Genomic DNA, 15,991 nt, shown 5'->3' on the forward strand with positions numbered 1-15,991 from the left:
GGCAATTATTTCAAGGGGAATAGAATATAAAAACAAGGAGATAACACTGAAGCTTTTTAAGGCACCGGTCAGGGAGATCATTTTTTTTGCGGGAGCTGGGAGAAGACAGGAGGGAAGATGGCTGAGGACTCTGTCCCTGCTGCACAAGGAGCTTTGTGCAGATGACTGGCTTCAAGAAGGAAGGACCAATACTCCTGTGGGAGACCCGTTTGTTCGAGATGGACTTCAGGTGACATTCAGAAGGTGATATGTGCTGTCACGCAGACAGAGGGCCCAGCGCGCGAGTGACAGTCAAGTTCAAGATGAGCTCCAATTAAATGTACATTTGACTGCTTAAGAATAATGGGCACTTTTTTTTTCTTTCTTTAAGTAACTGTTTGCTTAAGCTAACATTCTTAAATATACTTTATAATTGTATACAGTGTACAATCTGTTATTTCTTGCTGACGGTGATTGCTAGGAGCAGTAAATCACACAGCATTCACACAAAACAGGGATTTGGCAGGACCAAAGTCGGATAACACCCTAGATGTACGAAGCCCAAGAAAGGTGGGTTTCTTGCTGCGGAATCCAACAGCTGTTAGTGAGGAGCTATCAAGCCGCATTTCCAGAGATGCCCAATATAAAGGGGGTTTCAAGTACAAGAAGTACAAAAGGGCACTTAAAAAAGAAATCAGGAGAGCTAAAAGGCGGCATGAAGTTGCCCTGGAAATCAAGCTGGAGGAGAATCCTTTGGGATTCTACAAATACTTTCAGAGCAAACTGATTGCAAGGGACAAAATTGGTCCTCTGGAAAATCAAAATGATTATCCATGTATGGAGTCAAAAGAGATGGGGAAGATCTTAAATAAATTTTTTGTATCTGTTTATTTAGGAGAGAGACATAGAGACTATAGAAGTGATGAAAAGCAACATTGCCTTCATGGACTCTCTACCGATCACAGAGGATGAGGTGTCTGCTGTCTTGAGGTAAATTAAGGTGCATAAATCCCCATGGCCTAACAAGGTGCTCCTCGGTCTTACAGGAATCAACCGCAGAAATTACTGGGGTCCTAGCAGAGACTTAAATCATGCTTCACTACAGGTAAGCTACCAGAGGATTGGAGGATAGCTAATGTTGTTGTGCTGTTTAAGAAAGGTTCTGAAAATAAACCAAGAAATCAGTAGTGGGAAAGTCACTGATAGGTATTCCTAAGGAACCAGATATATGAGCACTTGGATGGGCATGCACTGATTAGGGATCATCAGCAAGGCTTCATGCGTGGTACGTCATATCTAACCAACCTTACAGAGATTTCCGAGGAAGTTACCAGGAAAATGGATGAAGCCAAGGCAGTGGATGTTGCCTACACGGACTTAGCAAGGCAGACATAGAGACCCTCATGGGAGGTTGATCAAGGTGGTTCAGTTGCTTGGCATTCAAGATGAGGTAGTAAATTGGATTAGACATTTGACTTGTGGGAGATGTCAGAGATAGTTGCCTCTCTGATTGAAGGCTATGATTAGTGAAGAGACACAGTGATAGTTGTTGGGCTGTTGTTCTTTGTCATCTGTATCAATGATCTAGGAGATAATGTGATTAACAGCAAATGACAGCAAGATTGGGGTTGTAGTAGACAGCAAGGAAGACTATCTGAGCATGCAGCAGGATCTGGACCAGCTGGAAAAATCAGCTGAAAAATGGCAGATGGAATTTAATACAGACTGTACAAGGTGTTACACTACAGTAGGACCAACCAAACAACGTCTTACACAGTGAATGGTAGGGTACTGAAGAGTGCTGTAGAACAAAGGGATCTGGGAATACAGGTTCATAATTGATTGAAAGTGGTGTCACAGGTAGATAGGTCATAAAGAAAGCATTTGGCACATTGGCCTTCATAAATCAAAGTATTGAGTACAGGAGATGGAATGAGCCTCCAGCGCAAGTGGTGCATGCAAACTCGATTTCAAAGTTTAAGTGAAATTTGGATAGGTACATGAATGATAGGGGTGTAGGAGGCTATGGTCCCGCTGCAGGCTGATGGGAGTAGGCAGCTTAAATGGTTCGGCACAAACTAGATTGGCCAAAGAGCCTGTTTCTGTGCTATGACTCTTTAACAACATGGTGAGACTTTACTACCATCTGTTCCAATCAGGAGCATGGAGTTCTTCTACAAGTTAAAATTTACTATTTCATATCAGTTAATGATAAAAGATGGGTTTTTTTAATGCCACAATATGGAGAGATTCTGTCCAATCAATTTAACACCGGTTTCACTGCATGTAATTAATGCTTTAAAAAAGTTTGCACAAGAATCAAAGGACCTTCATGGTCTGCAATACTCACAGTATCTTCTGAAAATGACTGCCGACAGAGTTCTAAATCAAAAGAGAGAACGTACATAGAATTAGAAAAGTAGTAATTTTAATTACCCCTTCTGGGTGGTGTACGCCAGGGAGGAGGAAATGAGTGAAAATCAATAATACATATCTGAAGTAAGAACAGTGCTAGAAATATTCTACAGGTCAGTCAGCATCTATGAAGAAAGAAACAGGGGTCATGTTTCAAGTTAATGACCCTTTACCAAAACTAGAAGAGTAAGATTTTTCCAATTATTTTGGCATCTTGGCCCCAGAGTAACACTGCTTTGTTTGGCTGTAGTCATGGGCATTCATGTACAGTTGAATGAGAATTTTGGAAGTAAAAAGGTTATCATACTAGGAACATTTGAGAGTCTGGGTCTGTACTCACTGGAATTTAGAAGGATGAGGGGGGATCTAAGTGAAATCTTACTAACGTTGAAAGGCCGAGAAAGAGAAGATGTGGAAAGGATGTTTCCCATGGTGAGAGAGTCTAGGACAAGAGGGCACAGCCTCAGAATAAAGGGGTGTCCATTCAAAAAGAGATGCAGAGAAATTTCTTCAGCCAGAGGGTGGTGAATTTCTGGAACTGTTACCACAGACAACTGTGGCAGCCAGGTTGTTGTGTGTATTTAAGGCAAAGATTGATAGGTTCTTGATTGGACATGGCATCGAAGGTTAGGGGGAGAAGACCAGTGAACGAGACTGAGGAGAGGAATAAAGGATCACCCATAATTGAATGACAGAGCAGATTCGATGGGCCAAGTAGCCTAATTCTGCTCCTACATCTTATGGTCTTGGGTCTAATTAAACATGCATTTTCCAGTTCTGATGAACTGTCGTTGTACTGAAATGCTATTTTCCCTCTCATTAGGATCTGCTGAAGTTTGAGTATTTCCATTCATTTGATTTTATTGCTGATGATTTGTGCTTTGTTGGGCCTTTACAGCCATTTTTAATATTATTAATATATACTAGGTGTTCATTTTAATTTTTTGCAAATGATACTTACCCTCAGCTTTCTGAAGTTTACTCATAGCCAAGGACAGCTTTCCTTCACCAATCAGCGTGCAAGCAGCATTGTAACACAGTTCATAGGAAGTTTCAGGTAGGCCCAAATCCTCCTGTGAAATAAAGTTAAATAGCATTCCACTTTTGCTCTTTCTTTATGCATTACTAATTTAAACATATGTATATTCAAAGATTAAAAGTGCATTTCTTCTCAAAGAATATATAAAGTTTACAACCTTGAGAGTTGTTTGCTAGCAGGCAGTCGCAAAGCGAGGAACCGAAAAGAAGTCAGTTTAAAAAAGACCAACCACCACCCCCAGTGCCCACAGAGAAAGAGAAAATAAAACTAAATCTTGCAGACAATAGAAGTGAGCAACAACAGCATTCCGAACTACATTGAGTCCTTAGATTAAAATCCCCGGAGCCGCTCGGAGTAGGCCCAAAACCTCAGTATTAGTGGGCCAAGTCGCCACACAGTTCACAGACACGAAGTTCAGCAGCCAGGGGCAATATCACAGTCTTAGTGTCGTGGAGAGTTCACACCTCGAGTTCACGTTGCCCTCACTCATCTCTTCATTGTTTGTGGTGATAGTCTACCATAATTTACTTTAAAAAACTGTTATTCATAACGCTTTCAATCTAATTCCTTTGCTTTCGAACAACCAATAACCTGTCGCATGTTATAAATTTCTTAATGTGATTTATAGATTTTTGTGTACTGCTGCCGACAAACAATAAATTTCACACTACGAGCCAGCGATATTAAACCTGATTCTGACTGCTTGACAGCTAACGATATGTAAACATGACAAAGCATTTGATATGATCCAAGATCTCTATCAGAACAGGTGGACCACAAGACTCTGTGCTTAGCCCCCTGCTCTGCTCACTCTACACTTGTCTGTGTGACCAAGCACAGCTCCAATGCCAGATACAAGTTTGGTGATGACACCACTGTCACAGGCTAAACCAAAGATGGTGACAAAGCAGTATTCAGGAGGGAGATGGAAAACCTGGCTGAGTGGTGCCATAACAACAACCGTTTACTCAATGTCAGCATGACCAAGGAGCTGATATTGACTTCATGAGGAGGACACCAGAGGTCCGTGAGTCAGTCCTCATCGGAGAATCAAACGTGGAGAGGGTCAGTAGCATTAAATTCCCCGGAGTTACTATTTTGGAGGATCTGTCTTGGACCCAGAACATAATTATGAAGAAAGAACAGCAGCACCTCTACTTCCTTAAAAATTTGCGAAGATGGGTTCCGGTGACGTCATCGTCCAGAATGGCAGCTTAAATCAATAGCTCCTCCGGAAAAACACATATATTGCCCCGTTAATCCATCAAATATAAGATCTTTTAAAAATATCTGAATTGATAAGGGGGGGCAAGAATGGGGAAAGAGAATGGAGATTATAAAAAAGCATCACTGCAGAGTCGATGGACGAGAGGGGTAAAGCGCACGGCTCTCCTACTCGAACGCGTGCTAGCGAGGCTGACGATGGGCCTCCTTCAGGTGAAGCTGCAAATATGATAAAAATTCTGGAAGAGATACGGGGATTCCAAAAAGATAAAAAACAGCAACTCAATGATATAAAGTCAAAACTCATCAACATCAATCAGAAAATAGCGGTGGCAGAGACTCGAATTGAGAAGGTGGAAGATCAAGTACAAAACATGGAACGGATACTAAGTAAGACACTAAAAATATTAAATCAACAAGAAAGTAAACTGATTGACCAGGAGGGAAGATCACGACGGAAAAATATCAGGATATACAATGTTCCCGAAGGAGCGCAGGGTTTGTCTATGATGGGAGTTTGTAGGAAAGTTGCTGCAGGACGCGCTAGAGATTCCCTCCAATATGGAGCTTGAGACTGAGAGGGTGCATCGTGCGCTCGTCCTGAGGCCTACTGGAGACAGAGAAGATAAGCCACGCTCAATAGTAATTAGATTCCTTCGCTACAATACCAAGGCGGAGATTCTACAAAGGGCCTGGGGTAAGAAGAGGGTGTTTTTGGACAGGAAATTAATATATTTCGATCAAGATTACCCCCCGGCGGTCCTGCAGAAACATAAAGAATGCCCTGCAGTAAAGCGAATATTAAAGCAAGGAAAGATTAGATTCCAAATTCCATACCCTGCTAAACTGCGGGTGTTTTATGAAGATGGCATGCAACTGTATCAGACAGTGGAAGTGGCAACTTACAGACATGAGGAACAGAGGGCTGCCCGTCAGCGTGATCAAACCAAGGGAAAGCCTGGCTGAGCAGTTATCCCGATCTGCTTGGGAAATAGTAAGAGAACCGAGAAAGCAGGGGATGGGAGGAGGGCGAGAGAATATCAGGAAGAGACTGTGAGTTTTCCAAAGACAGCCCTCACCCCCTCCAGAAGAGCCATAAGGTTTGCTAACTTTAAAAGTGTTGGTAAGATAAACGGAAGCAAAAATAGATGGTGCTATACCTATTTCAAGAAATACTTATTATAATGTGGATTTTATATTACTCAATATTTTTTATTCATTCATTCACTCCTTTTTCCCCACCTAAATGAGAATATATATAGGAGGAATACACAGGGAAATCTTTTCTGTGTAATGGACATAGACTTGTTCACTTACTTTAATGGGTACTGTAATGGGGGCCCCCAACTCACAGGGAAGAGAGGCTATCCCCACGGCTAGACGCTTCCTCCAGCTCAACCCAGGGTCATCTACTAGAGACCCCAGCCTTGCAATCACACCTTCGTTGCCTTTTTTTTATTATTCGCGTTTCTTGGTTCTTATTTGTTCAGGGAGTAGATAACTATGTTTTATTCTGCTAATTTCAATGATATATTGACAGATAAATACACATGGCTAAAGACAAAGTAAAATTCATTTCTTTTAATGTCAATGGGGTGCTAAATCCAATCAAACACAGTAAAATTCTATCCAAAATGAAAAAAGAACAAGCCCATGTAGTATATTTACAGGAAACTCACTTACGTGATAATGAGCATGGAAAACTAAAGAGAATGGGCTTCACTAATTTGTTTTTATCCTCATATAAATCAGGACATAGGAGAGGAGTTGCTATTCTCATCTCAAGCAAGCTAAATTTTGAAAAACTATTCGAAACGGGAGATAAGGAGGGCAGATATAATCTGGTAAGGGGGAATATAGATGGAAATCCAGTTACTTTATTGAATATATACACATGCCCAGGAAGTGATACTAGTTTCTTCCAGAAAATTACTAATATTATGGTAATGGAAACAGAAGGTCTCCTGATATGCGGGGGAGACTTAAATTTACAATTACAACCAAAGTTAGACTCTTCCAATAGAAAAACCTATGAAACAAAGTCCTTATATAAGAAAGTCAACACACTCTTTTTGAGGATGTTGGTCTCATTGATATATGGTGGGATCTTTTCCCGACAGAAGGGATTACACTCATTATTCTGTCCCCCGCCCCATTCCGTATATACAAGAACAGACTATTTCATAATATTTGGAAAAGGCAAAGACAAAATAAACACTCGTGGTATTGGGACAATAGATGTAAGTGACCATGCACCTATATATTTATCTGTTGATTCTGACCTACAACCAAAGAATACTATTTGGAAACTAAATTCAAGTCTACTCAATGATCTCTATTTTAAGGAACAAATTAAAAAGAGAAATTGGTCTTTACTTAGAATTCAATGATAATGGAGAGGTTTCACCTCTCATTCTATGGGATACTCTGAAGGCTGTCTTAAGAGGGAAAATTATAGCGATATCTTCATATAAAGAAAAAAATAAGGAATAAAACATTACAGGAATTACAAAATAGGCTGAAGGAACTAGAAAAAAACACAAATTGAATTTGGCACAGGATACATTGGAGGAAATTTTTAAAATTTGGAATGAAATTAATAGTTTGGCTACGCAAGATATCAGGAAACAGACATTATGAAAGTGGATCTAAGTCTATGTTTATACTGGCGTGGAAACTGAAGAAAAAAATAGCAAAAAATACAATTCATAGAATTAGGGATCCAAGAACAAAAATGATAAAAAATGAGCTAAGTGAAATTCAAGAAGCTTTTGAAGTGTTTTACAAAACTCTATATTCCAAAGTTCCAGAGGGAAGCATAACCCAAATTGACACTTTCCTGAATTAACCACTTTAAGCGAAGAGCAAAATAGAACAATGACTGTTGACATAACTGAAGTTGAACTAAACACTGCAATTAGTAGGCTTAAATTAAGCAAGTCACCAGGTTCAGATGGTATACGGCAGAGTGGTATAAAGAGTTTAAAAATGAGTTCATTCCTGTCTTACTCCCCACACTGACCTGGGCTCTAAAAAAGGCACAAATGCCACCCAGCTGGAAGGAAGTGATAACCTCAGCTATACCAAAAGAAGGCAAGGATAAAATGGAATGTGGGTCGTTTAGACCAATATCCGTTCTTAATGTAGGTTATAGATTACTTACCTCCATCATGGTCAAACGATTAGAAGAGTTTCTACCCATACTGATACATAAGGATCAGACAGGTTTTATACAACAATGCCAAACACAAGACAATATACGAAGGACACTTCACATTATGGATCATTTTAAAAAAGATGAAATTGAAGCAATAGTGATAAGCGTGGATGCTGAAAAGGCATTTGATTCGGTTAATTGGAATTTTCTTTACAGAGTTTTACATAGATTTGGTCTACATGACACAATTATTAAAACTATACAGGCACTATACAACAATCCTATTGCTAGGATTAAAATCCATGGATATTTATCTCATAGTTTTACCCTAGAAAGGGGTATGAGACATTGAGGAGAGGATACTTTTCATCCCCATACAGGCAATTTTAGCTGTAACAACCTACAAAGTTACGTAAATAATATTGACAACCCGTGGGTGAAATGGACTCTTAAAATATGGAAAACTATTATAAAAGAATATAAACTAGAGGGAGATATTGCAATTCTTAAATGGCGTGCATATGACTCGGATTTTACGCCAAATACACTGGATGCTAGATTTAAGGAATAACTAAGCTAAAGGAATAACAGTTCTTTGCAATATAATGAAAGAAGGAACACTATTCAGTTTTGAAATGCTTAAAGGGAAACACTTATTAGAAAAACAAGATTTTTATCCGTATTTACAGATGCAACAGTATGTTAATAGGAGGGTTAAAAATGTAACCAAGGCAAGTACATGTTTGACAGAGCTATTTAGAAAAGCATATAATTCAAATAACAGTAGTAGAATCATTTCAAGCGTGTATAAAGGTTTGTCGAGTCTTAAGACACATTCAACTTCATACATTAAAACAAAGTGGGAGAAGGAAGGAGGGATAATAATATCTGAGGAAGACTGGACAATAATATGGAGGTATCAATGGAAGTGTACCAGTTCACAGAAATAGAGGGAGTTTGGATGGAAAAACTTGATAAGATATTTTATTACACCCTCTCAGAAATCCCATTATGATAGTAACCCCCCCCGTTTGCTAGAGAAATTGTGGAAATCAAAATGCAAACCATTATATTTTCTGGGATTGCCCCGTTATCAAAGACTATTGGTGTGGGATACACAATGCCCTACAAGACATTTTTAAATGTGAAATACCCTTAGAAAGTAAGACCATATATTTTGGGTATGTATCTCAAGAATGGCTGAAAAGAGATAAATATTTAATGAATATACTGCTGGTGGCTGGTAAAAAGACTCTTACCAGCAACACCTCAAATACCGTCTAGGTAGTCTCCAGCCTCTTGGTATGAACATAGAATTCTCCAACTTCCGGTAATTCCCTCCCCCTCCCTTCCCCCATCCCTATTTCACTCTGCCCCCTCCCCCAGCTGCCTATCACCTCCCTCATGGTTCCGCCTCCTTCTACTACCCATTGTGTTTTCCCCTATTCCTGCTTCACCTTTCCTGCCTATCACCTCCCTGCTTCCCCTCCCCACTCCTTTATCTTTCCCCTTACTGGTTTTTCACCTGGAACCTACCAGCCTTCTCCTTCCCACCCTCCCCCCACCTTCTTTATAGGGCCTCTGACCCCTCCCCCTACAGTCCTGACAAAGGGTTCCGGCCTGAAACGTTGACTCATCATTTCCACAGATGCTGCCCGACCTGCTGAATTCCTCCAGCATGTTGTGAGTGTTGCTTTGACCCCAGAATCTGCAGATTATTTTGTGTTTACTCGTACCAGGAAATGGTTATAACAGGAGTGCCTAACTTTAAATGTATGGATGGAAATTACAATGGACATTTACAAAATGGAGAAGATAACAGCATCTGTTAATCATCAGTTGGAACAATTTGATTCATACCAGGAAAAATGTTTTAACTACATAACACCTCGTAGGCCTGATTTTATTCTCACAAGTCAATGAATATGTTGTAAAAAAAAAGATCACTCCCTACTTGTACGTAGTTTTCTCCTTTCGATTGTTCTTTCTTTCCTCTCTTTTCTATAGGTGTATATCTCAGATAAATATTATGTGGAGATTTGTGGCAAATATGATTACATGATATATATGTACAGTATCTGAAATACATCTTACGGAAATGTTTGTTTGATGACGAAATTCAATAAAAAATAAATTACGGAAGATCTGGCATGACATCTAAAACTTTGACAAACTTCTATAAATGTGTAGTGGAGAGTGTACTGACTGTCTGCATCACAGCCCGGTATGGAAACACCAATGGCCTTTTATGGCAAAGCCTACAAAAAGTAGTGGAATCAGCCCAGTCCATCACAGGTAAAGCCCTCCCCACCATTGAGCACATGTACACGAAGCGTTATCGCAGGAAAGATGCATCCATTATCAAGGACCACATCACCCAGGACATGCTCTCATCTTGCTGCTGCCATCAGGAAGGTGAAGGAGCCTCAGGACCCACACTACAAGGTTCAAGAAGAGTTATTACCTCTCAACCATCAGACTCTTGAACCAAAGGGAATAACTTCAATTGCCCCATCATTGAAATGTTCCCATAACCAATGGAACACTTTCAAGGACTCTTCATTTCATATTTTTGATATTTATTGTTTATTTTTAATTATTTTTGTATTTGCAGTTTGCTGTCTTTTGCACACTGGTTGGATGCCCGTTAGTACAGACTTTTGCTGATTCTATTATGGATTTATTGAAATCACAGGGTCGTATATGGTGACATATACATACTTTAATGATATATTTACTTTGAAGTTTGAACATAATTGCTGCCCAACTGCATTTTATTAGTGTAATTTAAGGAATTGTTAAGGCAGGTGACCTAGAGCTTCATTGTAGAAAGTTTTAATGAAGGAAATGAACATTAGAGCAGCGGACTGGATGTCAATCAAATGGAATAGCATAATGCCATAGATCCATTACCAAGCTACAGCCTCCCACAACCACCTTGCTACTCCTACCACATTGGATCCTGAAAGAGCTCCATCCCATCCTCTCAGTCTCTCCACCTCTATCAAGTGCACCATGCAAATGCATGGTCAGGCATTTTACACAAGAGCCTCTGAAATGTCATCATTCTTTCTGAAATATGGCTTCCCTCCATCAGGGTTAAGAAGACTTGACCATATTTCATGCTTGTCTAACATCTCTGCTCTCACCCCTTCTCCTCCCAGACAGAACAAAGATCAAAATGCTTTGCTCCTCAAGTTCATGCAAAAAAAAATTACACACAAAATCTCAGCATTAAACTATAAAAGATAGCAATAGAAAGCAATACAGTTCTTTAAAGAGGTAAATTCTCGTACTTACAGGGTATGAATCTTGCCAAGTGCTTAAAGCTGCCACAACTGCAGAAAGATTGGTTTTCCTTTCCTCTTCATAGTCATCTTGTGAATTCCGAATTAAATCACGATAAATTGTTAAGCAGTCTTCATACCGTTCCAATCTGTACAACTGAATTTGCAGAAGAGGTGAAGTTAACTATAGAAAATAAAGATGCTTTTATTCCAGTAAAGATCTCAACCTGATTTACTAAATAAATTTTCAAGGGATAGGAAGGCATTTGGTAAGAGTTGTGCTTATTCTCTGTCCCTATTTGCTCCTCAACAAGGGAGAAATCAAAAATCAACCATTTTGACAGGCCTGCAGCCACAACCAGACTAGAATAAATCATAGAGCACGAAAGCCCATTATATCCATCTTGGACATGTTAACCAGCCACACTAACCCATTTTCCTGCACTAGGTTCATTGCCTATTTCATTCTCTGTCTAAATAGCTCTTATAGCAATTAGATCTTAAGAAATGGGAGCAAAATTAGACTGTTCAGCACATCAAGTCTGCTCTGCCATTCCATCATAGCTGATTTATTATCCCCCAACACCATTCTCCTGCCTTCTCCCTGTAACCTTTGACATCCTGTCTAATCAAGAAACCTTCAACCTCTGCTTTAGATATACCCAATGACTTCACCTCCACAGCCATTTGTAGCAATGAATTTCACAGATTCACCATCCTATGGTTGAAGAAATTCCTCCTCATCTCTGTTCTAAAGGGACATCTCTCTATTCTGAGGCTATACCCTCTGGACCGGGACTCACCCACTATAAGAAACAATGTCTCCACGTTCACCCTATCTAGGCCTTTCAGTATTCGATGGATTTCAATGAGATCCCTCCTCCCCCACATTCTTCTGAACCCAAGCAAATGCAGGCCCAGAGCTATCAAGCTCGGCTCATGGGTTAACCCTTTCATTCCCAGAATCATTCTCATGAACCTCCCCTGGAACTTTGCCAATGCCAGTACGTATTTTCTCAAATAAGGTGCCCAAATCAGCTCATAATACCCAAGTGCTGTCAGACCAATGCCTTATAAAGCCTCAGCATCACATCCTTGATCTTGTAAGACCACAAGATAAAGGAGCAGAATCCAGCTATTTGGACCATCAAATCTGCTCTGCCATTTCATCATGGCTGATCCAAATTTCCTCTCAGCCCCAATCTCCTGCCATCTAATAGGCAGTTAGCTAAGAGTACCCCCATGGCCATTCCCCTCAGAAATAAATATACAACTGTGGACACTGTTGTGGGGGATGACCTCCCAGGGAAACGCCATGGAGAGCAGGTTATTGACAGTAAGCATGGGTCCGTGGTGCAGAAGGGAAAGATGAAGAAGGGAACAGTAGTGATAGGAAACTCGATAGTCAGGGAACAGACAGGAAATTCTGTGGACATCAATGGAACTCCCAGATGGCATGTTGCCTCTCAGGTGCCAGAGTCGGGGACATCTTGATTACACCCACAACATTTTGGAAAGAGTCAGAGGAGCCAGATGTATTGGTATATATTTGTACCAATGACATAGGAAGGGAAAACAAAGAGGTCCAGAAAAGAGAATTTAGAGAACTAGGTAGAAAGCTGAGAAGGGCCTCCAGGGTAGTAATTTTTGGATTGCTGCCTGTGCCATGCGCTAGTGAGGGTAGAAACAGGATGATTTGGCAAATAAATGCGTGGCTGAGAAGCTGGTACAGGGGGCAGGGCTTCGGGTTCTTGAATCATTTGGATCTTTTCTGGGGGAGGCATGACCCGTTCAAAAGTGATGGGTTGCACCTGAACCTGAGGGGAACCAATATTCTCACAGGCAGGTTTGTTTGAGCTGTCAGGGAGGGTTTAAGCTAGTCTGGCGGGGGGGTGGGGGGGGTGGGAACCAAAGTGAAGAGACTCAGGATGGTAAAAAAGCAAAAGAAAATGTGCAGGCAGATGATAGAACATAATGACAGTCAGCAGAGTGAGTATCAGTGCAGAATCAAAAAGGGTAGCAAATACAGTACTCAAAGTGTTATATCTCAATGCATGGTGTATAAGAAATAAGGTGGATGGTCTTGTTGCACTATTACAGATTGTCAGGAATGATGTGGCGATTACTAAATTGTGGCTGAAGGATGGTTGTAGTTGGGAGCTGAATGTCCAAGGTTAGAAACATAGAAAACCTACAGCACAACACTGGCCCTTCAGCCCAGAAAGCTGTACCGAACATGTCCTTACCTGAGAAATTACCTAGGGTTACCAAAAGCCCTCTATTTTTCTGAGCTCCATATACCTGTCCGGGGGTCTCTTAAAAGACCCTATCGTATCCGCCTCCACCACCGTTGCCGGCAGCCCATTCTCACCATTCTCTGCATAAAAAACCTATCCCTGACATCTCCTCTGTACCTACTCCCAAGCACCTTAAACCTGTGTCCTCTCGTGCTAGCCATTTCAGCCCTGGGAGAAAACCTCTGACTATCCACACGATCAATGCCTCTCTTTCGCTTTTAGAACAAAGCAAACATTAGTGGGAAGGCAGAGGATTGGTAAGCTTTTAAAAACCTACACAGAGCAACTAAATGAATCATTAAGAGGGAAAGCATGAAATATGAAAGCAAGTTAGCAAACAATATTAAAGTGTAAAGTAAAAGCTTTTTGAAGTATGTAAAAAATAAAAGAGGTGTGAGTGGCTACAGAACTGCTAAAAGATGAAGCAGAAGAAATAATAACAGGGACCAAGGAAATAGCAAATGAACTAAATAAGTATTCTGCATCAGTCTTCACTGTGGGAGACACTAGCAGTGTGCCAGATGTTGAAGGGTGTGAGGGAAAAGAAGTGGGTGCAGTTACTATTACAAGAGAGGTGTTCAAAAAACTGAAAGACCTAAAGGGACGTAAGTCACCTCAGCCAGATAAACTGCACCCGAGGGTTCTGAAAGAGGTAGCGGCAGAGATTGTGGTGGCAATAGAAATGATCTTTCAAAAATCATTGGACTCTGGCATGGTGCCAGAGGACTGGAAAATTGCAAATGTCAGTCCACTCTTTGAAAGGAGGAAGGCAGCATAAAAGAAATTATAGACCAGTTAGACTGACCTCTGTGGTTAGGAAGACGTTAGAGTCATTGGTTAAGGATGAGGTTATCGAGTACTTGGTGATAGAAGACAAGATTCAGGATGTTAACAGACCTGAACAGATTAGATATGGCAAAGTTATTTCCCATGGTTGGAGAGTCCAGGACAAGAGGGCACGAATTCAGAATCAAAGGATGTCCATTTAGAAATGAGATGCAGAGAAATTACTTTAATCAGAGGTGGTAAGTCTGTGGAATTTGTTGCCACGAGCAGCTGTGGAGGACAAGTCAGTGGGTGTATTTAAGGCAGAGATAGACAGCTTCTTGATTAGCCAGGGCATCAAAGGGTATGGGGAGAAGACAGGGGAGTGGGGATGACTGGAAGAATTGGATCAGCCCATGATTGAATGGTGGAACAGACTCAATGGGCCAAATGGCCTACTTCTTTTCCTATATCTTATGATAGGACAAAGTCTGCATGGTTTCCTTAAGGGAAAATCTTGCCTGATGAACCTGATGGAATTCTTTGAGGAGATTACATGTAGGATAAAAGGGATGCAATAGATGTTGTATATTTGACCTTTAGAAGGCCTTTGACAAGCTACCACACAAGGCTGCTTCCCAAGTTAAGAGCCCATGGTATTACAGGAAAGCCACTGACATGGTTAGGGCATTGGCTGATTGGTAGGGGGCAGCACGTGGGAATAAAAGGATCCTTTTCAGGTTGGCTGCCAGTGATTCGTGGTGTTCCACAGGGGCCAGTGTTGGGACCGCTTCTTTTTATGCTGTATATCAATGATTTAGATGATGGAATAGATGATTTTGTTGCCAATATAATTGGGCAAGAGAACAGCAAATGAAATACAACATTGGAAAATGCATGGTCATGCACTTTGGTGGTAGAACTAAATTTCCAGACTATTTTCTAAATGGGGAGCAAATGTAAAAGTCTGAGATGCAGAGGGACTAGGGAGTCCTTGTGAAGAACACATAGACACACAGAAAACCTTCAGCACAATACAGGCTGTGCCGAACATGTCCCTACCTTAGAACTACCTAGGTTTTACCCATAGCCCGCTATTTTTCTAAGCTCCATGCAGTCATCCAGGAGTCTCTTAAAAGACCCTATCATATCCGCCTCCACCACTGCCGCCAGAAGCCCATTTCATGCACTCACCACTCTCTGCGCAAGAAACTTACCCCCGACATCTCTTCTGTACCTACTTCCAAGCACCTTAAAAATATGTCCTCTCGTGCTAGCCATTTCAGCCCTGGGGGAAAGCCTCTGACTATCCACGCGATCGATGCCTCTCAATTATCTTGTACACCTCTATCAGGTCACCTCCCATCCTCTGTTCCTCCAAGGAAAAAAGGCCAAGTTCACTCAGCCTATTCTCATAAGGCATGTTCCCCAATCCAGGCAGCATCCTTGTAAGTCTCCTCTGCACCTTTTCTATGGCTTCCACATCCTTCCTGTAGTGAGGTGACCAGAATTGAGCACAGTACTCCAAGTGGGGTCTGACCAGGGTCCTATATAGCTGTAACATTACCTCTCAGCTCTTAAACTCAATCCCACGATTGATGACGGCCAATACACCATATTCCTCCGTAGCCACACAGTCAACCTGCGAAGCAGCTTTGAGTGTCCTATGGACCCAGATCCCAAGATCCCTCTGATCCTCCACACTGCCAAGTGTCTTACCATTAATAATATATTCTACCATCATATTTGACCTACAAAAATTAACCACTTCACACTTATCTGGGTTGAACTCCAACTGCCACTTCTCAGCCCAGTTTTGCATCCTATC

General features: G+C 41.0%; 1 protein-coding gene across 3 annotated transcripts in view; it reads right to left on the reverse strand.

Moving 5' to 3' along the window:
- The window catches only part of srp72 (signal recognition particle 72), a 134,462-nt gene that overhangs the window by 96,682 nt on the left and 21,789 nt on the right, over positions 1–15,991 (reverse strand). For all 3 annotated transcript variants that reach the window (XR_011885306.1, XM_072252140.1, XM_072252142.1), the window contains exons 4-6: positions 11,115–11,258; positions 3,356–3,467; positions 2,330–2,361 (exon numbers count right to left, since the gene is read on the reverse strand). Coding sequence is in view for 2 of the 3 variants with exons in the window: in XM_072252140.1 (XP_072108241.1) it covers positions 2,330–2,361; positions 3,356–3,467; positions 11,115–11,258 (288 nt within the window). In the remaining variant the exon portion in view is untranslated. The remainder of the gene's footprint in view (positions 1–2,329; positions 2,362–3,355; positions 3,468–11,114; positions 11,259–15,991) is intronic.

Source organism: Mobula birostris, chromosome 3, assembly GCF_030028105.1.
Source record: "Mobula birostris isolate sMobBir1 chromosome 3, sMobBir1.hap1, whole genome shotgun sequence".
Lineage (NCBI taxonomy): Eukaryota > Metazoa > Chordata > Chondrichthyes > Myliobatiformes > Myliobatidae > Mobula > Mobula birostris.